Here is a 25,463-nt window from a genome sequence, read left to right as displayed (position 1 = left end):
TCTGTTACACTTTTGCGGGGACCAATTACAAACCGCCTTATCCACCTGGTGCGCTATTGGTGGGTTTAACACAATGACGGATAGAGAAGCGATGGATCGTTTGGTTGAAGGACTATCCAATCACGCACGGAGTCATTTGAACTATGCCCGTTGATCACACCTCTTGTGGTCTGATTGGTTGAAGGACTATCCAATCGCGTACAGAGTCATTTGAACTATGCCCGTTGATCACACCTCTTGTGGTCTGATTGGTTGAAGGACTATCCAATCGCGTACAGAGTCATTTGAACTATGCCCATTGATCACACCTCTTGTGGTCTGATTGGTTGAAGGACTATCCAATTGCGTACTGAATCATTTGAACTATGCCCGTTGATCACGCCTCTTGTGGTCTGATTGGTTTAAGAACTATCCAATTGCGTACAGAGTCATTTGAACTATGCCCGTTGATCACGCTGACTATGATGACTAATGTTCAATCTTAAAAGATTGAGCTTGGTCTGGTGATAGCCAGACAAATTTCAAAGCACACTGAAACTGAATTAGGCATGTAACAGTATCATACCTTCATATCACAATAATTGCTGAAGCTTTTATCCCGGTAGTGAATAGTGTTGTCCTCCTAATGGATATAATAGCTTTTTTTCTTATAACAAAAATAACTCTGTACATTTTAAAAACAATAAAACCAAGCACAAAAATTCTGTAAATAAATGTTTCAAACATATTAAAGTGCAGATTCAGAAAAATTTCTGTCTATATTTAGGGCATGTTTTAGACCATATTTAATGTAAAAATGTTTAAATTAATGTTTGAAAATAAATAGCCTATTAAGTCATTCATGTTTTTCACACAGCAATCCCAGTAAATTACCAGAATTAATTTACCGGTAAATACACAAATGTACAAGCAATTGCGTTGTGGCTACACATCAGCACCAAAATACCAGTAAATTCTGTGATGTCAGTCATTGGAAATTATCTTTAAACACACACCATTGTCTTCATCCACCTACATGTGAAGAGGCCCTTTAGTTTTACTATCTGTTAAATTTGACAAAACTTTTTTTACTTCTGAGTGACTGGCACGATCACACACAATGCGTTTTTGCTCACGAGATGCTTATAATAGTAATAAAAGAAGGCTGGGTCTTGAGCGTGACACGCTGAAAAAGCTGCGAGACGCGGCTCAACGGTCAAAGATGTCCATCTAGCACATTTTTACACAGAAAAACTATTAAAAAGCAGCGGAGCTTATACTGTAAACAGCGCAGAGTAATCACATCTTCTCCATAAAACTTTATGATTGGCCCAAAGCAGACCTTGTACCAACCTCAATCTTTGTTCACACACAGCATCATACTGTTAATTTACTGGTAATGTTACAACTTCTCAAACTGGTATATTTAAACAGTATTTTTGAAAAGGTTCTGTTCACACATGATCTCCTAATACAAGACTGTATGTGTGGAAGGGGCTATTTAAGTATTAAGTGTTTGTTGCTGTGATAAAAATCTGAATGGCTGATGGAAACATTTAAATACAGAAAGTAACACAGCCTGCTTTGTTTATGGGGGTTACCGGGGTAATGGCTGCATTTTTGCAAATAAACAACACTAATTCTGCATTCCAAATCACGTACTATCCATCCTAAATAGTATTCGAAATATCCCGGAAATCAAAGCGAGCGAGAGAGAGAGAGCCTGTTTCCACCTCTTATTAAAATGTGTTTTCTGTGAACCAATCACAAGTCGTCAGCAAAGTCTTCTGTGACCACTTGCGTTTGGATTTTGTGGAGACCCTCTTTTTTCATCAAACTCAACTACATTGAATACTATTGAATGAACAAACCTGTCTTGGGCGGCTTTTGCAAATGAATATAATAGTATAATATAATTGTTTTATATTATGGTCTTGTCGTGCCATCTCCCGGAAATTAGTTTTTGCAGGGTGGGATGTCTGTTATAGTATTCCAAAGACACCTAAATGATTTACGGTTTCCGTTGGAAATTCAAAGTGCAGATTCATGCACACTATGGCCCGGTCCCAAATGAAACCTTACGCCCTCGTGGTCTTCCTTAGAGTCCACACTTTCATGACGTAATGCCACTTTCACTGTCCGGTGGACGTCTGCTGCGGAGTTCACGGGCTTGCAGGCTTGGCAGAAGTGTGCATCGAGGGCGAATATCGGCCACACAGGGGTGCTCGAGCGCACCCTTCTGAAGCCTAAAATGAAAAATGGGACACTTTATGGTCTTGTGGAATTAATGGACACGTGCACATGGCCATTGTAAGTCTACAAGACTGCAAGTGCACATGAAGTATGCCGTTTGGGATACGGCTAACACTGCCCACGACCCATTGCATGTTGTACCCATTTGAGTACAACTACAAACACAAATAAAAAGTGTTAAAAAACTACAAACATGGCAGATGTGCAAGACCAAATAATCAGTATCTAACCTGATGAAAAAATATTTATTCAATGTTATTCACATTATATTTCATCTGCAACAACATTGTGAACTTTTATAAAGATGCTTTTGGTTATTCACTTTTAAATGCATCATTGTGCCAACACATGAGGAGAGTCTCCGCATGAAAGACCCACGACTGAGCGATCAATGTGTGTAGGATGATTGACAGGGCTGTTTAAACAGTGACAGAGTGACAGAGCGGGCTGTTATTGATGAAGTAGTACGTCCCAAAGCTTGTCTACGCTTCTGCTACACACTCAAAAGTATGTACTTTTTTCGTCACAAAAAGCGTACATACTTTTAGGGTGTATAAGTATAAGTAGGTGAATTGGGATTCAGCCACATTCTTAGCGTATTCCTCATGAATCGAAACTCTAGAAGCATTTGGCCTGTAGCTCGTTCTGCGATGGGTTTAAAGAAATTAGTCTAATTTCCCAGCAGATACATATCAGTGTGTTACACTTACAGAGGAAGCCGATAAGAGCGGTAATGAACGTCGGTCAGGCCGTTGGTGTTCCAGCAGGCTGAGATGTTCTGTGATTTACAGGTCTGGGGAACTTCAAATGTCTGGCTGGGCCTCTGACGCAGATGAGCGAACAGACTCGCTCCACAGCTGTTGTTTCTGAAGTCTCTGAAGCGCTTTATGTCCTGCCAACACTGTGCCTCACATCTGACCTTGGGGTGAAAAGTCTCTCTGCACTGGGGTGGAAACCCTTCGGCCATCTGTGGCCCGCTAGTAACGTGTTGTTCATCAGCACACGCCCCGAAACAAAGCTTATCAATGAAACGGAATGGACGAACCTTGCCAGCTCATTTTGAATATGGCTTTTTATTGCTTAACTTGTCCGTTCCATGATTATTTTGAAAAGTAGCTTCTTGTTATGCAAGCCTAAGTGCTATAAATGAGCATTTTTGCTGCAGTTTTCGGCTTGTTTTCGGTGTTGAATCAGTTTAAGTACACTGGATCTAGAAGTGAAAGTAGAAGCCAAGACCAAAGCAGAGATTACAACATTAGTGAGATGCTGTGGATGGTTTGGCACAGGCTTGACCGCTGGATCTGAGTGTGTTAATGGACGTGAACAGCATCAGGGACGTTACGGACCAACTCTCACTACACAGCCAGATGTACGTCAGCTACTGTCTGTCATAAACTGGCAATATGCATTACACTACTGTTCAAAAGTTTGGAGTTGGTACAATATTTTTTTGTTTGTTGTATTTTTGAAAGTTATTTAAACTAAAATAAAGTAAATATTGTGAAATATTATTACAATTTAAAATAGTTTTCTGTATGAATTTTACCAAAACTTGAATATTACCAAAACAATAGTTGATTTGATGCTAGTAGAAGTGTTATTGACATTATGCCAGAGCTGCCCTGGTCTCTGTCTGCCGTTTTCTGTGTTGTTTGTATACTGTAATATTTACTAGCAAATAGTAGGCTACTAGGTACTTCATTTAATTCATAAAAACAACCGTATTATAATTTTTTTTTTTCATTTCTATGAAAAGATTTCCCACAAATTATGTTATGTATTTTCTGGTAATCAAATTAAGACACAAGACATTCATTTAATTTATCTTTTAATTTATTTTATTTGCACAACTAAGCTTTATACAGTTAAAATTAAAACATGAAGAACGTGTGTGTGTGTGTGTGTGTGTGTGTGTGTGTGTGTGTGTGTGTGTGTGTGTGTGTGTGGGGTCCTACGCGTCCTACGGCATTCATTCGCACAGAGACACGCAGGATTCTTATTTAAATGGTCTTTTTGTGGTTTAATATTCACTGACACTACCGAAATTTGGTACCGATTGATGTAATGTGAATTGGTACTCGGTAGTACCGACGTAATTCGGTCGGTGCCCTTAAAAGTACTGAGTTCGGTACCCAACCCTAATGTTTTTACTGTTACTTTTGATCAATTTAATGCATCTTTGCTGAATAAAAGTATTAATTTCACACACACACACACACACACACACACACACACACACACACACACACACACACACACACACACACACACACACACACACACACACACACACACACACACACACACACACACACACACACACACACACACACACATAAGTGTAACTGTAATATAGAGCTAGAACATCACATCCATCCATCCATCCAATTTCATTAACTTTTGTGGATCAGGGTGGAAGAACACTTCATTTCCCAGAATGCATGTGTTTTTGTGAATTGTAATTGTAAATTCCTATTCCTGCCATTCCAATTCTTCCTTTAAATATTGCGCTTTTTACTCAAGATGCCTTAAAATAATCGATGTCTATCGCATATGCAGATTGATATTTTTAAAAAAATTCTTCTTGCTAATATTCAGGTATTACAGTTGAATAAAAAGGGAACAATACAAATAGCTAGCTAGGTTAGCTGATTACCTTAAAAGTCCACTTTCTCCGACAAGGAAGTGAGACCTTTTTTCTTGTTTGTTTGGCATGAAGCCTATTCAATTTCAATATTCAACAAATTGATTGAATAAAAAGTAGCCAATTCTTCAATTCAGCAGGACTCTGATTTACACACATATACATCTGTAGAAAGAAAACCAGAATTGCTTGGCGATGTAAATATGTGTTTTTTTCTTTCCTCACCGCTGCTTCCTCCCTGTCGTCTGGAGCGTGTCGAGAACACATCTGTTTTTGAGTCCAGACTGAGAATCTTCTGGAATTAAGAGCTTTTGTTTCTTTATAGATCCACTATGTTGCACTCAATAATTCATATTTTAAGAATGACTTGTTTTACTTTCCGACTCTTCGAGGGAAACTGGGCGTCACGCAGAGGGATCAGGCTTTCATTTGATTTTAATGTCAAGAGTTTCATGAGTTCACATGTGAACAATCAGATGCTTTCATTGTTTCTGTACACTTACTAGTCTGAAGAATAGTGCAGTGTTTAGTGCAGAATAGTGGTGTTAATTAAGTCACTATTGCTCATGCTTGGTTTGATTTGAACTCCTCTAACATGATGAAGCAGTGTTTGTGCCCCAGACGTGAAGGATTCCTCAGATTATTACAGTAAACTAGCATTGTGTTTTTGCTATCTGTGATAATATTGTGACTATTGACATACTGGATGATGGCCGCTTTCATGTATCTAGTAGGGGTGTAACGGTATTCGTACCGAACAGTTTCGGTACAGGGCTCTCGGTTCGGTGCGCGTGTGTAAAGGTAATCGCGATCATCTCTTCCAGAAGAATAAACATGAATTGATCTTTAACAGTTAACAGTCGGCTTGTTTTAAGCGCGGAACACACTTCAATCCTAGTTCCCACTAACATATTAAGTATTCAGTCCATTATTTCACGAAATTCAAACGATAAATGCCGTTTGACGCTCTTTAATGTGACGACTGATCACTGTATAGACGCGTCAATTCAAGCGACCGCGGCGCGCGCGAGTGAACGATCATCTCTTCCAGAAGAATAAACATGAATTAATATCTTAAGGTATGTTGAGGATAACACTTACTGAAATGTATAATATGTCGTGTAATCGCTCAATCAGTGTTTCAATCTCGGAAAGACGTCAAACAGCTTGTTAACAATGTCACAGCATCATTTACCTCAGAGTCAGAAGTCATTCAGTGTCCACAGCTGTTAATTCACTAGAGAAATCAACTCTTTCACTAAATATATGCACTATATTAGCTATATATATATAAAAATTCTACTTAACCTGTTAGGGATGTCTTGATTATTTAATGTATGTTTAGATAAATCTGTCATGAAAATGACAGTCACTGTGTATAAATGATTATATTTCAACTACGAATTGGAGAAAAAACATAATTTTATAATTAGATTTAGGAGTTATTGCAAAAACTGCCTTATGTGAAGTTTACATGTTTGCACACTTTGTTATTTGAGTGTTGATTATCCTATAACTAAACATGAATATCAGCTGAATGGCTCATAGCTTGAGCTCTGTTGTTAATCTTTAATATTATAGTAATAATGTGCAAGTATAAGGGCTCCCTATATAGTTTACAACATTATCTTTACGAAACTTTTAGTTATAATTTAATTCATTTAAGGACAGACACAATTTTTTCAGTAAACCACTGTTTAATAAAAAATAAATAAAAAGCCATTTTTTAAAACTGCTGTACCAAACTCGTACCAAACTGTGACTTCAAAACCGAGATACGTACCGAACCGTCAGTTTTGTGTACCGTTACACCACTAGCACCTAGTATTTCATTTTTTTTTTAAAGTATTGTGTTTAAGATTATGTGTGTGGATTTCGGGTAGTTGTTATAGTTTAGCATTTCTTAAATTTGCTTTTATTGTAATAATATTTTAACCCTCTGGTACTGTTCGCGTCAGTCAAAAATGACAATTGTTTTATTTGAATGAAATGATTGTACTATATTTTAGTTATACAGTACATAATGTTTTTTTGTTTAATATTTTGTATTTTTAGGGGATTTTATGGTACAATATTTTTTTATGCAGCAGTTATAATCTATTTATTCTCTTTTTGAGTATGGACCTGAAAATTAAATTTCCAATTTAAACTGTCATAAATCTTGAATGCTTTGGAGCGCGGACTTCAGCTTGGTCTCTTTTTAAAGATGACACTTGACAGATTATTGTTCACTGATATATAAGTAAAATAAGTTTAAAAAAGTAAACTTGAAAAAAGTATAATATAAAGTAAAAATATAAATGTTATGTCATTTGAACTATGCCCGTTGATCACGCCTCTTGTGCAGTAGAAAATACAGAGCAGACTCCCCAGACCAATGTTCAATCTTAAAAGATTGAGCTTGGTCTGGTGATAGCCAGACATCAGAAATACCATTTTAATTTGTATATGAAATATATATTTTCCAAAACACTTTTTACTCTAAAACTAATCAAAGCTACAAATCTAAACAAGCTGTGTTTCAAATTTGAGGTTGATATCTCAAAAAAATTTACTTTTTGTTTTGGCGCAGTACCAAACCTTTCCACTAGATAACGTGTTTCACATTCATTTCCAATGCGCTCATTTTAACCGCGAACAATACAAGTGACTATTTTTTTCAGGACCATTTAACCTTTTCGAATCATGGGCATTATTTTATTGTGTTCTCACCATGCAAGCGCCAAACCCTTTACCAAGTTGCGTACTATTCCGATTAAGTTAGAATTTTTTTTTTTTTTTCTGTCAAAATGACCGAACAGCACCAGAGGGTTACATGTTTTTTATTTCATGGATACATTTTTAGTTTTTCATTTATGTCGGAATCAACATTTACTCTTTTTAAAAAAAATTTTTTTTATAAACATTTCAACGGAAGTTGAACAGACAATTGTAATTTTATTTACTAACATTAACAAAAATGAATAAATCCTGCAAAAAAATATATTGCTTTATTAGTCCATGATAGCCAATGCATTAACAAATGAGAGCTTACTTTAGAGTTACCAAATAGTTGCTTTAGCGATGGTTAACCTAGCTAATCCTGTTTAGTTGTAACTCTGGTGAATCTATTCATTACGACCTCTTTTTTTTACTCTATCACGTCTGGAAGCCACTCTGAATGAAGCGGGAACAAACAGCAACTCTCCAGAGCCGCTGAGATCTGATACGCCACAGACACATTTTAGAGTTGTCACGCGCTTATTCCACAAATATAAGCCGTCAGAACACATGCATTTGCCTCCAGATGCCCTTTCAACACACTTACAGTCTTTGTTGTGATTGAACTGGGGAGTTGGAGCTCAAAGAGTCAGAGATGGAAGGCAGCGCGAGACGATAAAGAAACCAGGGCCTGTTTTTTCTCCAACTGTGGATTGGAACCAGCTCTCTCTTAATTAACCATATGGCCCACACATTGCTGCTTAAAACAGGGCCTCAGTGGGTGATGGCATTATGGGTAAAATACCATGTGTTAGCCTTTAAAATGCAGAGGGCGGTCAGATCCTGCATGCAGCTCTGGGATGCATCTGTTGCTCTGGGTGGTAATGAGTTCACTGGGCTTTCATGCCTCTTAGACACATGACTTTAAAGAAAACATGGCCGTCCTGCGGCTGGAAATCATCTTAAATGTTGCGTTCCGTGTTTAAACTGGGAGGCGGATCCGTTTGAAATCAATACAGCTAATTGGATTCCTGAAAACACATTTGGACCCGCCTCTCGGAGGTTCTCATTGGTCGATTTGTCAGAGTGTGTTGCAGCATACATTTAAAATGTGGAAAAAAATTCACAATACAAAGCATGTTCAAATCATTGTGATATTCACAGGTTTGCGTCATTGTTTTTAATTACATTTTTGTGTATGCGTCATTAACAAGGATGCATTAAATTGATCAAAAGTGATAGTAAAGACATTAAAAAAATATATATTCAAAATAAATGCTGCTCTTTTAAACCCCTTAACTGTCACCCCCCTTTTTGAAATTTGGACATGAAAATGCACTATCCAAATTTAAATGTCTAATTCAAGAATGCTTTGGAATGTAGACCTAAGTTTGGCCTTGTTTTAAAGAGGACACTCGGCAGATTATTGCTGAAGTGAAAGCTGTGTTCCGAATTTGAAGTTGGTATCATAAAAATTGAAGTTCCCATGAGATTTTATTAGGCGCTATATCAAAAATAGCCACCGGCTGTCATCCACATTCCATTGATTTTCTTGTAACAAATTACAAAATTTATATCCAAATATCACTTCTATCACAAAACAGTCACCAAATATGGAATCTTGAGACTCTTGAGACCTTTCCGACGATATGTGTTTTGTCAATATTAGAAAAGATTTCGATTTTAAAGTAGTTAAAATAAATGTTGTAATATGAAACATGACGCCGCCCACTAGGAGAGGAGCCCGCTAGAAGAATTTAGAGTACCGTTTCCATGGTAACGCAACGTCCGATTTCAGGATGAATTTTGAGTTCGTAAGCTTTCGAATGATATCTAATTTATGATAATAACTCAAATATGAAAAAGGTAAGGCGTTAAACTTTGTTCATCAAAGAATCCTGACAAAAATGATCAGTTTCCATTAGACATGTGCCGGTAAACGGTAATACGATATACCGCAATGATGAACACGCACAATATTGTTATCGTGTGCACTTCAAAATACAGTGAATAATTATTTATTACGAATTATTCCGATTTTTAGAATGCATTTTAAGAATACTTTACCCATCAACCGTTTAAAATGAACAACACGTCAAAGAAGAACACGCACTGATTTAAACAAAACCCAACGTGCATGAGCCGAGCACATGGCGGAACATGTGAAGGAGATGCGCTGAAGTGCACATTCACTCTCTGACAGCAGAGGGCGCTGACGGAACAGCAGAAATGCAGCCGTTTCCCCGGTAACCCTCGTAAACAAAACTATACGGTGCTCGTCATCACATAACCTAATACTTAATACTTAAAGACTTAAGGCTATTCATTTTCAAACTTACGCATTTTATATTTTAATCTGGACTAAATTACATGCCCTAGATATTGTTTGAATATGTTCTGACTGTTGTTCAATCACACTCTTTACAATAAGGCTCCATTATTTAACATTAGTTCATTCATTAACAGACTGACATTTGAAAAATACTTCTAAAGCATGTATTAATCTTAGTTAAATGTACATTTCAGCATTTAATAACATTTAATACTCATCAAAAGTTGTAACTGTATTATTTAATGGACCTGAGCTAACACTAACTAACAGTTGCTTTTTTAAACTAACATTATTAAAGAAGAATAACTGTAAAAATGTAGCTATTCATTCTTTGTTGATGTTAATGCATTAACTGGTGAGATATTATTGTATACCGTGATAAAAGCTTCAGCAATTAATAGCAACATGAAAATTTGATACCGGCACATGCCTAGTTTCCATAAAATATGAAGCAGCAAACACTGTTTTCAACATGAATAATAATAAGAAATGTTTATTAAGCAGTAAATCATCATATTATAATGATTTCTGGATCACGTGACACTGAAGACTGGAGTAATGATGCTGAAAATTCAGCTTTGATCACAGGAACAAATTATATTTTACAATATATTCACATAGAAAACAGTTCTTTTAAAGGGGTGGTAAAACACATTCTTTTGAAGGCTTGACTGTGTTTGTGGGGTGCACTGTAACATGTGTTCATGCTTCGTTTTAAAAAAAATTGCCTTATTTTTCATATATTTGACCTTTATTCTACACTGCTCTGTCCCTCCTTGTAAAACGGTCTGATGCTTTCCGGGTTGTATGAAGCCAGTCCCTCAAAAATACGCAGTGGGCTCTGATTGGTTAGCTGGCCCAGTGTGTTGTGATTCGCTAACCGCTTAGTGCACGTATGTCGGAAACGTCACGCCCCTTACCTTTATCGGAGGCTGTGCTTTGGTCAGTGTTAGAAACAACAGCGTCAATAAAACCATATGAGCCCGAATCAGACCCAGAACATTTGAGTGAAGATGATCGAGCAGAACCTGTTCAGTCCTCAAGAGTAAAGACTGCGGATCTATAGTGATCGCTACTGAATGGCACTTTAACTTTTGTATTTTTAGAACGATTATAGCCAAATATCTGTCGCAAGAACTAACCCAAAACGAACACTAAGCACTGGCTTTTACTAGTAAGTTAGCCAAATCACACACAGAACCATGTTTAGCATGCCTGTAGATAAACAATACATAAAAGCTCTAATCAAAGAATCATTTACACTAATGTCAGGTTCGCTGTTGAGATTTTAACGTTAGTGTTTGTAACGTTAGGTGTTCGTCGGATAACGTTAAAGTATGAATGAGCATTTAACAGACTGGTTTGCAGAACAGCGTTGTCATCTGTTTACTTCCTTGCTACAACCTATTACAGGAAAACACATCGATGAAAAATAAATCAGACTTACAGGTTGTGGCCCGTAAACAGCTTCTGTTTGTAAATCCAGCTTTCAGGATCTTTGGAACCACAAGCCGTTGTGCATATCCTGTATTGAACTCGCGAAGTTTGTGGAAGTTTGTGTTGTCCTCCGTGAAATGTGCAGCGCGCGCGTCGTGCATCCACGCACCGGCAGTGTTTTTTTCACGCAGCTGACGTTGTGCAAATCTGGCATTGAAATCGCGAAGACGGTGGATGTTTTCCTCTGTTAGATGTGCTGCAGGGAGCCCTGCGCGCGCCTGATTCCCCGCTGACTCAAACACACGTGCAACATGCTGTATGTTAAACGCTCTGCAACGCACCCCTGTCCCTATGAAGGCTGAACAGAGCAAGTACCCCAGACCTGCAATCCGGATGAAAATAACAGCGTTTCCTCGGCATCGCGGCAACAACACTCCAGCCTAACTATACCACAACAGCGCCGCGATACAAAATGGCCTCACCCCCCTTATTTAATCTTCTCGGAGGAGGGGTTTATGTAAATATTGAGCCTGTTGATGTCAGCAACCCTGGAGGAATGTGTGTAGTCGCCTACTGGCCGTTTGCTGTAGTTCTTAGAAACTGATTTCTTTCAAAGCAAATATCTCCCTTTGCTTTAAACTTTGAACGTTGTAACTTTGCAGATGTTGTTTATGCTCTAGCAGCAACATTACACGCTAGCTAAAGTTAGAATAGTGAAATCATGATTTACCACCCCTTTAAATTATGATAATATTTCACAATATTAGCATGAGAGACTTCATGAACATGGTTGTAGTTGAGGTAGTTGACTGCTTACCTTACATGAGCAGGTTGGGATTTGTAGACTGTGTACCGTGGTGCATTTTTGTGGTTCAGATGTCTGTGGTTGCAGATGATTTCGTCTGGTTCTGATGGTGTTTATGGCAGACTTCAGTCTCATCTGCTCCTGTCTCAGTGTCAGCCAAATCTTCCTGTTAATGATAATGTCTCAAATCATCAGAGAAAAGGAAACGTGGTAGATAATTGGGCAAAAGTATTTCTGCTGCTTGAACAATAAAGAGCGGTGTTAAAAATACCAAGGTCATACTACATTTGCATGAACTGATCAAATGTGTGCATTGTAAGTCACTAGATAAAAGCGTCTGCCTGCCAAGTACAAATGGACTCAGTGCTATTACAACACAACACAGCAAAACTGGCTTAACCAATAGTGTGAAATTCTCTATGGGGAAAATGAGCATTTTCTTCTTACTTCAGGAGCTCAACTGTTTCTCTCTGTTACTTTAGGGTCCAAGGTGGAAGGTATTTTGCTCTGAGATTTAATCTTATGTGACACTATCGTCTTTTTTTCCGTCCCTGAGGAGGAAATGCTTCGGATGGAGGCGTTTGTTTTTTCTGTGGTTTCTGGGCTGGATATTGAACTAACACCTCTCTTGATCTTCATGTTTCTCCTCCAGGAGCTACAGAACTGTGAGCTGAATGACGGACAGTCGGCAGTCCACCGCTGCCCTCTAGAGGGTGTGTATTCACATTCACCCACCAGACACTCACACTGCAAAATGTCCAGGATTTGAATATTTGTCTTCCTTTCCAGTACAAATATCTAAACATTCTTACATTGAGACTGGAGATGTAAAATGACAAGATAAGGTGTCCTGTTTTCTGAGAGATTTATCAAAACGAAGTGAGTTTATGCTTAAAGTGGGCACAAAGTTGCGATCATCTTTTGTGATATATATCCGAGTGAAATGGCTTCTTGAACAAGGACAAATGAAGGGCGGGACTTGATTTTGGGCATTTGGAATTGATTGGATGGTAGTGGTTTGCTATTGGTGGATCTCATTTGAGTGACAGGTTGCCCCGCTGCAAGAGTGCACAGATAAATCATTTATAATACTGCAATATTTCATTAAAAATAAGAATTGTCAGTTTCAATTTCATGATGACTTTACAGCAAGAACAAATATCTGCCAGTGAGGTCAGAAAAATCTGCTTAATTAAAAGAAAAACTTTTCTGACTCCATTGACAGAAATTTGTTTTAGTTTTTAGCATAAACTCACTTGATTTTGATTAATCGGGTAACTTGTTGTCATTTTGCTTCTCAAGTAAATAAATCTTGATATAAGAATGTTTAGATATTTGAGCTCTGTGCACTCAGTGTAGGGTACTCACTGTAATTTGTGTGTGTGTGTGTGTGTGTGTGTGTGTGTGTGTGTGTGTGTGTGTGTGTGTGTGTGTGTGTGTGTGTGTGTGTGTGTGTGTGTGTGTGTGTGTGTGTGTGTGTGTGTGTGTGTGTGTGTGTGTGTGTGTGTGTGTGTGTGTGTGTGTGTGTGTGTGTTTAGTGGTTTTGCCTCCAGAAAAGGCCGAAGGATGTGAGAGTTTTCTTCAGTATCTGCCGTCTGAGGATGGAGAGAGGGACCTGAAGGAAACCTCCAAAGGGAAGAAGCGCATCAGTCTAGATGTAAGTTCACACCAAGCTGAATACAATGACATCATTTATGCAGGGCAGCTCTGTAATTGTAGAACTATAAAGTTTTATAATTGATATAAATGGAGCACCCAATTTTACATACAGTATTTCAATTTTTTCATAATTTTCATTATTATTTCTCTACAAAATCACATAAATCTGTGGAAAGACTATTATTAGGTGATATTTTTATAAACTGATTTATTGAACTGATTCATCATCTAAATAAAGCGAATCGTTAAAATGGATTGAAATTTGCAGCTCTATTTTAGAAGACATTTACCATCCGCAAAAAAAAACAGGGTTGTGGTAAAATTACAAAAAAATTGGCAGATACAGATTTATAATTAACAGATACTTTTATCCAAAAGGACTTAAGATAAAGATAATGACAAACAACAATGATAAGAACTCTTGTTTCCTGAGAAAGTGATCAAAATTAAGTTTAAAACAAGGACAAATATCTGCCAATGTGGTTAGAGAAGTCAACATGTTTTCCTTTTGAATCAAGTTGATATCTGTCGTTTGTCATCGTTTTAACCACATTTTAACTCTTTTGATCAATTTCTCAACAAGACTTCTTACCTTGATTTTAGACATTTTTTTATATTTGTACTGTTAAACAAAGACAAAAATACCTGAGGATTTGCTACTGTACGGCATAGTTTGGTTAATAGTGTTGCTAGTTTCATCACTGGTCTGCATACTGTCCTTTTTCAAAGTCTTGATGTTGTTTTTGGGCTCTACTAGAATAGGTTTTTGTGTTTAAATGTTCAATAAACACATTATTTTTCATATATCTGACATTGTTGCAGCTCCTCTCTTCCCAGTCTGTCAGTAACGCTCTGTTTAGTGTTTAGTTTCAGTCTCTATGAAGCTCCTCCTTCTGAAAAGCACAATGTACTCTGATTGGTCAGCTGGACTGGACTGTGTGTTGTGATTGGTCAAGCTCCTTACCATAACCACGAGTTTCGAGACACTACTAACTAACTCAACCAGGCCCTTTATTTTGCGTGTGAATTATTTAAATGAGGAATACTGTAATGTGTTCTTTCACAGAAGAAAACTCGAGACTACAATGGAGCCGTTTCAGGGAGTTCAGAAACAGTGCTTTATAACTTTGCAGACTTTTTTCATGCTCAAACAGCAACATTACACACTAAAGAAAGTTGAAAATGTCAAAAAGCATAATAGGACCCCTCTAAAAATGCTCTGATAGTGCGAGACACATCAGTGATATCCAAGCGCATTGCCAAAGGTCTTAAATCATGGCATATACCGCATGAGCTCTGAGGAAAGTCTTCTTGCTTCACTTCACCATCCATTCCGATGTTGTAAGTGTTTGTTCACTCAGACGCCCGCAGCATCTCCAGACGTGCTCGTCCAATTATCATCCTTGATACCAGATACTCATGAATTACAGCTGCTGCCAAAAGCTGTAACTGAGAATTGTGGTTAAAAACTGCCTTATACATCCTCTCTGAACAGCTCGAATTGCAGTTTAAGAGCTGACCTTAAACATAATACCTCCAGATTAAATTTTTTCTTAATCAAAAAAATAATATACTCCCCCTCACTTTGTTGCATATCTGTATGACTTTATTCTGTGCAAAAAAACTGATAAAGCTTCTGTTTTCCATACAGTAAAATGAAAGTGGATGCTTCTGCCTAACATCTATTTATTATATTTTATTTATAAAGAATGTTTGATTGTTTGGTGGTTGCAGTTCATTTAGAATAGTATATACTATTATAGTTTTATTAATATTTAGAATTAGCTTTCATTTTATTGAATTTTTATTAATTTTATGTGCTTTTCATTTTTCTTTATTTCAGTTTTAGTTCAGTGTTCATTTTTTTTATGTTTTGTTACTAATTTCAGTGCTTCAACTTCAACATTTCTACTTTTAATTTAGTTTGTATTTTTGTATTTGTAACCTACTCTTATATTTATATTTATTAGGGTCATAGTAAAAGCCTAACCAGGGACAAGAGCTGTACAGTAATATTATTCTGAATTGGCCCTGTCAAATTAAAGGTGCACTATGTAAAATTTTTGCAGTAAAATATCCAAAAACCACTAGGCCAGTGGTATATATTTTGTTCAGTTGAGTACTTACAATATCCCAAATGTTTCCAACTATTTGTAAATCGTGAGAAAATTGCTATTTTACCCAAGGAACTGGGACGTGTGAGGGAGTCGCCTGTGGATTGCGTCATATCTGCGTTCCCCTCGGTTTCTGGTTTTATTTTGCAGAAATGCTTTACTCTCACTGCAGTGTTAACAACGAGAGAACGCACAAAGTAAGGTCATAACATCATTAACACACTCCGATGTGTCTAATATGATAAACAGAGCTGCGTTACCTCATACTCATGACCGGCGACTGTGTCATAATAAAAGTCCCGCTGCTCGCGAGGCGTGTTTTGCGTTCATCTTATTAACAATCGCTCCAGCGGCCTTGCTCAGCTCCTGCTCTGCTTCAGACTACAGTAACATTAATAATCACATCCATGAACATGATTTCTGCCCGAGTCCTATCCCGATTCTTTTCCACCGGCTGTGAGGTGAAGACCACATGTCTCAGGATTCTGCATCATCAAACTACGTCTTTGTTTTGAACAGGCGACCTCTAGTGGATGGAAAAGTAACATAGTGTACCTTTAAATAAATTAATCAAATGACATGAGTAAATGATGACAGTTTTGAGTTTTGAGGGATAGTTTCCCAATAGGCAGTGACAGTTATTGACAGCCTCCTGCTGGTCTTGTGTGTAACTGCATGTTCTGATCTCTCAGGATCTCGAGTGTAACGTGTCGCTGGTTGATGACAACAGGCAGGAGTGGGTCTTTACCCTCTATGATTTTGACAACAGTGGAAAAGTTACGAAGGAGGTAAAATATTAGCATTTTACGTATATTAGTTAAGCAGTCATGCAGGGGCTGCAGCATTAAAGGGATAGCTCACCCAAAAATGAAGATTCTGTCATCATTTACTCACCCTCATGTTGTTACAAAACTTTTTGAGTTTCTTTCTTCTGTTGAACACAAAAGAAGATATATTAAAGGATGTCGGTAACCAGACAGTTGACGGCACCATTGACTTCCAAAAAATACTATGGAAGTCAATGGGTGCCGTCAATTTTCTGGTTACCAGCATTCTTTGAAATATTTTTGGGTGGACTATCCCACAAGTGTGCTGCATGCTTGTTCACGCGGTATGAATGCTGTAATCTGTTAATTTGTGCAGAAAAATGATTATGTGAGAAACAGGCCTGCTGTAAACAAGCGTGCTAATACACGTTCAGCACTTGACATTCATTCCCTTTATCAAAATGCATGAGAATGAGAATGCATTCATGATGTGGGTGTGTTGTGTGTTAGGACATGTCCAGTTTGATGCACACCATCTATGACGTGGTGGACTCCTCCGTCAATCACTCGTGTAAAAGCAAACAAAAGACCCTCCGAGTCAAGCTGACGGTCACCCCAGAACCTGGAGCTCGCAGGAGGGACGGGACACACGCCGGGACTGGTGGGACTCTGCAAAACACACATACATGAGAATGAGTAACGGTATATAGATCAGGATATAGTATTCCTGTAGCTCAAACAGTAGATCATGGCACTTGCAACGCCAAAGTCATGGGTTCGATCCCTTAGGAATGCATGAACTGATCAAATGCATACCTTAAATGCATTGTGTTGGATAAAAGCATCTGCCAAATGCATAAATGTAAAGATTATTACAGCTGGTTAATATTTTTTTTGCACACTATAATTTATGGGTGGGTGTACTGTACTCAAATACAATTGGCTTGTGTCTAGATGGACTCAAAAGTAAAAGATCAGATTCATGACGCAAAAAAAGCTTCACATAATGAAACGCTAATCGTTAACTTGAGTTAAAAAAAAACTCACACAGTCAAAAATAAGAAGTGCAGACTATAATTTATGGGTGTGAACAAATAAATGGTTTTGCCTAAATGGACACAAACCAAAAGATCAGATGATTCATAACAAATGAATGAATCAGTGAACACCTTCGAGTTTAAAAGACTCAAAACAGTGTTTTGTGACAAAATAGTTCACGCTCTAATTTATGATTGAATGAGACACATTCAAAGCAACTGAACTTTCTTTGCTCCCTCTTCAGAGAGAGATGCGAGTCGTTTGAGTCGTATCGAGTCGGCTCACACGGAGGAGAGCCGCGCTGGCGACAGACGACAACCTACACACATCAGGTGAGCAGCTAATGCTCATGTGTCCTTCTGCACCGATGCTGGCAAACACGAAAGAGTCACGTGTGGCTTTGTTGTGTTTTCTTTGGGTGCCATTGTTGATTTATAAAGTGAGAGGTCTAGTTTTGTGTTGCATCACATGCAGTGTATGAAACATGCATGATTACTGTGTAGATGTTATGCTATATATGTACAGATGTGCTGTATTAAAGCATGTTGGATGTTTTTTCCGGTGATGTGACAGAGCTCAGCCTGCTGAAGCTCAAGAGAGGAATCACTACTGCGTGGATGAGAACACAGAGAGAAGAAATCACTACCTGGATCTGGCTGGAATAGAGAACTACACCTCCAGATTTGACAGTAAGATTTTTTTGAACGTGCATAATAGCACAGAAAAACAATCCTTAACACTGACACGAGTGAGTTTCCAGTTTTGATGGCAAACACTGTTCACGGAAAAACCTGAGCCGTTTGAAATGATTAGCGATTAAAGGGAGAATCTCATGGCCACATTTCACTTGAAAATTCGATATTGAACAAACACTGAAGTCACTGAACAAACAAACACTGATGTCTTACAAAACCCATCAGGAAATGTCGTATTTCACCAGAAAATTCAAATTTTGCATGAATAAGTGCATTTTAAGAGCCTTAAGACATTAATTTTTATTTGATTTGACATTATGTCATTATTTACATTAAGCTCACCCTGCAATGCAAAAGAAATAAGATATTATTTTAATTATAAAGTCCTCATCATGGCAGTATTTGTTGTGCTGCCTTTATTTCATTACTTTTCCTAAAAACAGGCTTCATTTTCTTTATCCAATATATTATTCCTTAAATATGTTCATCGTGCTTATACTTCATAAAATATAAATATTAAAATTTTCTTCTGATCCTTTATAATAAAAAAGTTTGTGTAATTGTTTGCTGTGCTGATACTTTATAAAATATAATTTCGTAATTTTTTTTCTGATCCTTTATAAAATTGTTATTCTTTTATTGTTCATTGTGCCGATCCTTTAAAAAATAGAAATATCTTAATTTTCTTTTTAAAAAGTTTATATGCAATTAAGTTAATTGTGCTGACCCTTTATAAAATATAATTTCTTAATTTTGTTCTGATCTATTATAAAAAATATTAAACTTTAATTATGTTAATTGTGCTGATACTTTATAAAATATAATTTCTTTACTGTGTTCGGATCCTTTATAAAAAATTGTATTCTTTAATTAAGTTCATTGCGATGATACTTTATAAAATATAAATATAAAAATCTTCTTTTGATTCTTTATAAAAAAGTTTATATGTAATTATGTTAACTGTGCTGACTCTTTATAAAATATAATTTCTTTATTTTCTTCTGATCCTTTATGAAAAATATTATTCTTTAATCATGATAAATTTGCTGCCCCATACAACATTTTATTTAATATATTATTAATGTTCTCTTTCTGTAAGGTTCCTCTCCTCCTGCGGCCCCACAAGAGCCGCCCTCACGACCTTCACACAACCAGAGTCGCTCCCGGTCCCATGAGCCTGAGACACGCGCTCATCAGCGGCGGTCGCAGGTCATCGCCGACCACTGTGTGGCCCTGGATCCCCGCGTGCGAAACGGGCCCCAGTCCATCCGATCCCCCAAGGGGACGTCCAAAGGAGCAGGTGGCGGCCAGGCTGCGGCCAAAATCAGCAAGTGCCACGGCTACAATCCCTCCATGCAGGGCATGCATGTCACAGGGGCTCAGGATGTGTACCATCTACCCCAGCAGAACCAGCCGCAAGCCCCATCGGGTCACCAACACCCTCTCCAGCACAGTCACAGCAAGAGGGTGAGAGCCAAAGCCAGAGAACAGGCCCTGTCGCCTTCAAAACAACCATCACCAGCGCCGGACAGCGAGAAGACCGCTGGCTTTGTGCTTCCTGTGGTCCAGCGACATGAACACCATCATCATCACGAACATCATCATCATCACCACTACCACCACTACCATCAGACATGACTTCGCCCTGCGACGGGATGTTCTGCCCTGGACGATTCTTAAGTCATTTTATGGAGCGGAAACTCCGCTTTCGTAAAGCTGTGGATTTGAGCTCATTGGAATCATTGATCGTGAAATAGAGCTTTCAGGCAAACCGAGCAGAAGGCCGTGCCTGTCAGGTTTGTAAGGGTCATTCCTGTTCTGCAGTACGGATGTTCAGAAAGTACTTTTATATAAAAGCATATATCCAGTGTTGGGGAAAGTCACTTTTAAAAGTAGCGTGTTACTCCCTAAAAAAGTAACTAATTGCATTACTTAGTTACTTTTTATGAAAAGTAATGAGTTACGTTTTGCATTGCTTTTTCGCTCCTAGACTGGGCTTGCTTGTTTGATTTTCAATTGCAAAAAAACTCTATTTTTGTTAAATGTAAAGGTTCTTTCACACAAAAGTGAGATGAAGGAAATACAAATTCACTCCTGTACAGTAGAGGGCGCAGCTCAAACAAACCTTTCAGCTGTGCTGCCATTATGGATTGCAGAAGAATAGAGCAGATGTCACAATCATTTGCAGCTGTGTGCGTATTGTGGTGGCAGAAAAACCGCTGTAACAAGTGGAGGAAAATGGGCAAAATCCCATTGTCTTCGTATTTCTATAATACCGTCATCGAAGACGCTCTGTAAAGCTAAATGCAGACTGGACTGATGAAACCTGCCATGATTACTAGTCTACTATTAACCCTCATACTAACCTCGCATTTTGTAACAAATCCTTCCCTCATGGGTTAAAATGACCCGAAGCCCTAAAATTACTTACTTTATTTTGGTCCAGAAAGCTTATGTCAATTTGATATTTTTTTTCTATTTTTTTATGCAATTTTTTATAAATAAATAATAATTTAAGCACATTCTTTATATTCTTTCAACCTAAATTCAAAATAACACAATTTCATGCATAACCCTTTTAATTCAGCTCAAAATTTCTTACATTGGGTGTATTTGCCGACCTCTTGTGGAGAAAATAAATAAATAACATGACTCTTCCCACTAGATGGCCTTATAGCTCTATATGGAGCAAATGAGCCGTTCCACTGGGTCCTAAAGTCATTTCGCTTCAGTATGCATTCAGATACACATGTAGACATAAGCCCCGTTTCCACCGAAATTACCCAGAACAATTTGTACCAGGAACTTTTTTTACAGGAACTTTTTTCCCCCAGACCTGCTACTGTCTGCGTTTCCACTGCGGTCTAAAGTACCGTGAAGATTAGGCAAATTAATCCGGTGATGTAGGACTGCGCGCGACTGCGACGGACAGTATTCATTTTTGCACACATGCTGGTTGAAATAAAATGCTGCGTGAACTCAACCAATCAACATGTTCAGCGCCCAAGTCCCACCCCCAAAAGTTCCTGAACCTCGCGAGCATGGTCGTTTGGAGGGGGAAATATTTACCCGGAACTTCATTTAGACCCTGGTTCCTGCGGTCGAAACACACCGAGTACCACCCCAAAGTTCCTAGTTCCTGGGGAAAGTTCTTGCAGTGGAAACGCAGCTATACACATTATAAAATATTTTTTTGGTAAAGTTTTAGCATTTTTAGTTTTTTTCTATGTGTACTGAAGCATTCCTCATATTCAATTCATTCCTAAGGGGGTCAAATTGACCCACAAGGGAAGGATTTGTTACTTTTTAAAAATTTCAACCACAAAACTCCTCAAATCCAGTCAATTTGTGTGTGTGTATTTGTGGTTCAAGTGCGACAAAAGTCGTAGCATCTTGGACCACTCCGATGAACACTCAAAAATGAGTTTCGGGTCAAAATGATTTGATGTAAACAATAGATCTACATAATATTCACATATGCAGTTAATAGGGGCATAATAGCTTTACAGTTACACCATGAAATAACATTTAAACTTATAACGTTTTATATGGGTAACATTTAAACATAATCTCACAAATCTGACTTTTTCCTTGTAATTGCGAGCTGATATCACAATTCTGAGGGGAAAAAGACAGAAAGGCATTATTTTCTGTTGAAAATAATGACCAGTCATATGTTTAATTTACCAGGAATGAGAATCCATATCGATTAAAACAAGTTTTATATAGTCTAAAAACGCTGAATGAATTTTAGTGCAAGTTTACGTTTTACACAAATCTTCCCATTATCCACAAATCCTCTTATCATAACAAACAAAGCACAGAGACGATGATTTAAATAAAGATTTATTGTGAAGTTTAATTAGAAGTTTTTGTTTTTCATAAGACTTTGTGATTTTCCCTACAAGTAGCCTATATAGTTAACACTTCAGCACAAATAAAGTAACAAAAATAGATATTTTATTGTTATAATAGTGATTTGATGATCTATAAAAAAATAATTAAAACAAAAGAGAAAAAATGGCTGAGCCAATAAGTGTTCCTCTTCCGCCACCTACTGGTTAGTGGTCATTTCTTTTATAATTTAAATGTTGTTATGTCCGAATGTTATTTTATGATACTCACATAAGCATACACAACAGGTGAATATAAATGAATGTTTCTAGCATATACACAATTCAACCCAAGAAAGAAGTTTTAAATAGTGTTTAAAAAAACAGAGCAACCAAATTTAATTCAAGTCTTTTTATCCAGGCGTTATTCATATTCATTATTCATAGGCGTTATTCGTTATTCCTTCATAGAAACGCATTCGACAGAAAGATCTCAGAGAGACTAAAAACTGTTGAAATATGACGATAGCATCTGGATATAGTAGCTGTTGCAGTGCTGCTCACGTTATCTAACTGTATTTAGAGTCTAACGATCTATTATATAACAATAAACATTAACTATAACGCGCTTCATAAATTACCACTTCTATTAATATTCCTGAGAGGTCAGCTAATGCCATAAAATCTCAAAATATACAGTAATTTCATCAATTTGCCAGCGAGTGTGCTTGAGATGCACTGAAATGAATGGGGTTCAATGCCGGAACTATTGGTTGTTTGGAACTATTGGTTGTTTGGAACTATTGGTTGTTTGGAACTATTGGTTGTTTGGAACTATTGGTCGCTCCATGACACGCTTTACTTCCGCATTCCTCAGTCTATGGGAGTGTTGTAACTCTGTTTTTCAACAACAAACTAAATTAAACACAAATGTGGTTTATCTAAAGTCATTTTTGCTTATTCGTATGGTTGAATTGGATCATCGAAGGTCAGCAGCGAAGACATTGGTTTATAAAGTGAGATTAAATAAAGTATATTTTTATAATTTAACATTTAATTATTGCAGGTTTGCGTAATATTCTGAGTTTGCATTTCACTGTTTTTTTTTTTTTTTCATTTTGAGGAATACCTAAAACAAAGCAACTTGCATTACAAAGTAACTTCAAAAATGAAAAGTAATGCATTACTTTACTAGTTACTTGAAAAAAGTAATCCGATTACATAACTCGTGTTACTTGTAATGCGTTACCCCCAACACTGCATATATCAGATATTCCGAAATCTGCTCTGGTCAAACTCAGGCACTTATTAAGTTTATTAACTCGAACGTGATCATTTACACATCAGAAAGAACATGGAAATAGAGCTAAAGTTAGTCATTGTTGACTGTTTACATGAGGACGAACTTCATTTTTCTTAATGTTTTGATTATGTTTGTTATATGGATTTGTGTAATTTCATCAAGTGGGATGGAATGATTTAGAGACAAAAACCAACTAGTAGTTGTGTTAAAAAAAGATTTTTACAGAAGACTAACAGGATGCAAAATAATATTATCACTATAAAATATATATCAAATTTGTTTTCCATATATAATATATACCCAATAAAACATGTTTTATTTTCACATTTCAATTAGAGACCCAGGGAACAATTAAATGAATTTGGTTTGAATGAATATTAATTTTCCTTGGTTCTCTAAATATTCACCCCTATGTTCACTTAATTGTAATAAAATAAATGAAAATGATTTCCGTATATTTAAGATTGTATCCAGTATATTACGACATATATGATGGGGACATGAATGTACTGCATAGAAGGAATGACTCCATATATTTAAAATGATCATAAAAGTTAGCCGTGATGCTCTGCTTGGCCACAGATGTGTTGTCTGTCACTCAGATGTGGTTTTGTGTGTCTCTTCAAGTATTTTCTCCTACACATGGATCTCAGGTGAATGGTGCTGCTCTGTAGCTTTTCTGAAAAAAAGAAAAAGAGAGAAAAAAAAAGGCTATTTCTCCTTTGGGAGTTGCCATGGACTGAACGTCTCCCTCTTACCAGAGGAAATATCACCACTGCCAGTTTGAATGCTAAAATATCCTTTGTTTAAAAATAAAAACTATATGAATATAAACATTTTACTGTATGATTATACACAGCATATGCATATTTATCATGGTTTATACATATGCATTTGTTTTTTTATATTTTAATAAAATACATCTACTGCATTTGTCATCTGCCTTTCATTTGCTGTATAAACTGAATAAATAGAACTACTCAGAATGGACAGTGATGTCACAACCAAAATAATACTTGATAAACATGAGCCAAAAGTTCTCCCAGACTTTGGCCACACCCCTCTCATTGACCACGCCCCTCAAAGACATCAGCCAACCGAATGTCAGTAAACGCGAACACACAGAATGATTTTTATGTAATTCCAAAGCTGACTAAATTATATAAATACATAAATAAATATACAAAGAAATGTAAATACTAAAATAAATTAGTATACTTTTATTTACTTATTTATGTATAATTGTAGTTTTTTCCCCCACATTTTTTTATTTTTATTCCTACATTTATTTATTTATTTATTTACACTTTTATTTATTTTTATTGCCATGTCTGAGCTAAAACACGCCCCTCCACCATTAGCATACAGACAAAGAAATGTAGAAATAAATAAAAAGGAAAATAAATAAACGTAGAAATAAATAAACGTAGACATAAATGCATATATTCATAAATAAATGTAGAAATAAATAAATTAAAAAATAAATAAATGTGAAAAAACAAACAAAATATAAATACTTATTTATTCATTTCTTTGTATATTTATTTATGTATTTACTTATTTATTTATTAAATTTCTTCATATATTTATTTATTTATTACATAGCCATATGCAGTGTCTGTGTGTTATTTTATTAAATTGTAGGGATGTGTTTGTTTTATTGGTTAATCAGGCCAACAAGAGACTATTAACAACAACATTTCCTTTTTATTGTACAAATATGTCATTAAAATGTCGAAACTTATAAAACGGTCATAACGGTGAATCTTTCGAAAACAGTTGACGAAACAAATCTTTGTTAACTGAAATCAATCACGTGATTGATTTGGCGGTATGATACCATATAGAGTACAGACCATAAAAATACGGTTGATACCATCTCCGATTCACCCGATTCGTAAAAG

The 25,463-nt window shown here is 36.8% G+C and overlaps 1 protein-coding gene across 2 annotated transcripts in view; it reads left to right on the top strand.

The window, feature by feature from the left end:
* The window catches only part of nkd2b (NKD inhibitor of WNT signaling pathway 2b), a 68,113-nt gene extending 45,699 nt beyond the window's left edge, over window positions 1–22,414 (top strand). The window contains exons 4-10 of one of the 2 annotated variants that reach the window (XM_079836616.1): window positions 12,803–12,863; window positions 13,689–13,807; window positions 16,616–16,711; window positions 17,201–17,351; window positions 17,973–18,060; window positions 18,302–18,417; window positions 19,523–22,408. In XM_079836616.1, coding sequence (XP_079692742.1) covers window positions 12,803–12,863; window positions 13,689–13,807; window positions 16,616–16,711; window positions 17,201–17,351; window positions 17,973–18,060; window positions 18,302–18,417; window positions 19,523–20,061 — 1,170 coding nt within the window. In that variant the 3' untranslated portion in view covers window positions 20,062–22,408. Of the gene's footprint in view, window positions 1–12,802; window positions 12,864–13,688; window positions 13,808–16,615; window positions 16,712–17,200; window positions 17,352–17,972; window positions 18,061–18,301; window positions 18,418–19,522 lie in introns of both variants that reach the window. The other variant, XM_079836615.1, reaches the window with a different exon arrangement.
* Window positions 22,415–25,463: the final 3,049 nt, after the last annotated feature.

The sequence above is a fragment of the Gobio gobio genome (assembly GCF_949357685.1).
Source record: "Gobio gobio genome assembly, chromosome: 15".
In the NCBI taxonomy this organism is placed as follows: domain Eukaryota; kingdom Metazoa; phylum Chordata; class Actinopteri; order Cypriniformes; family Gobionidae; genus Gobio; species Gobio gobio.
Note: the sequence above shows the minus strand (reverse complement) of the source record. Positions and strands in the feature narration are given on the sequence as shown.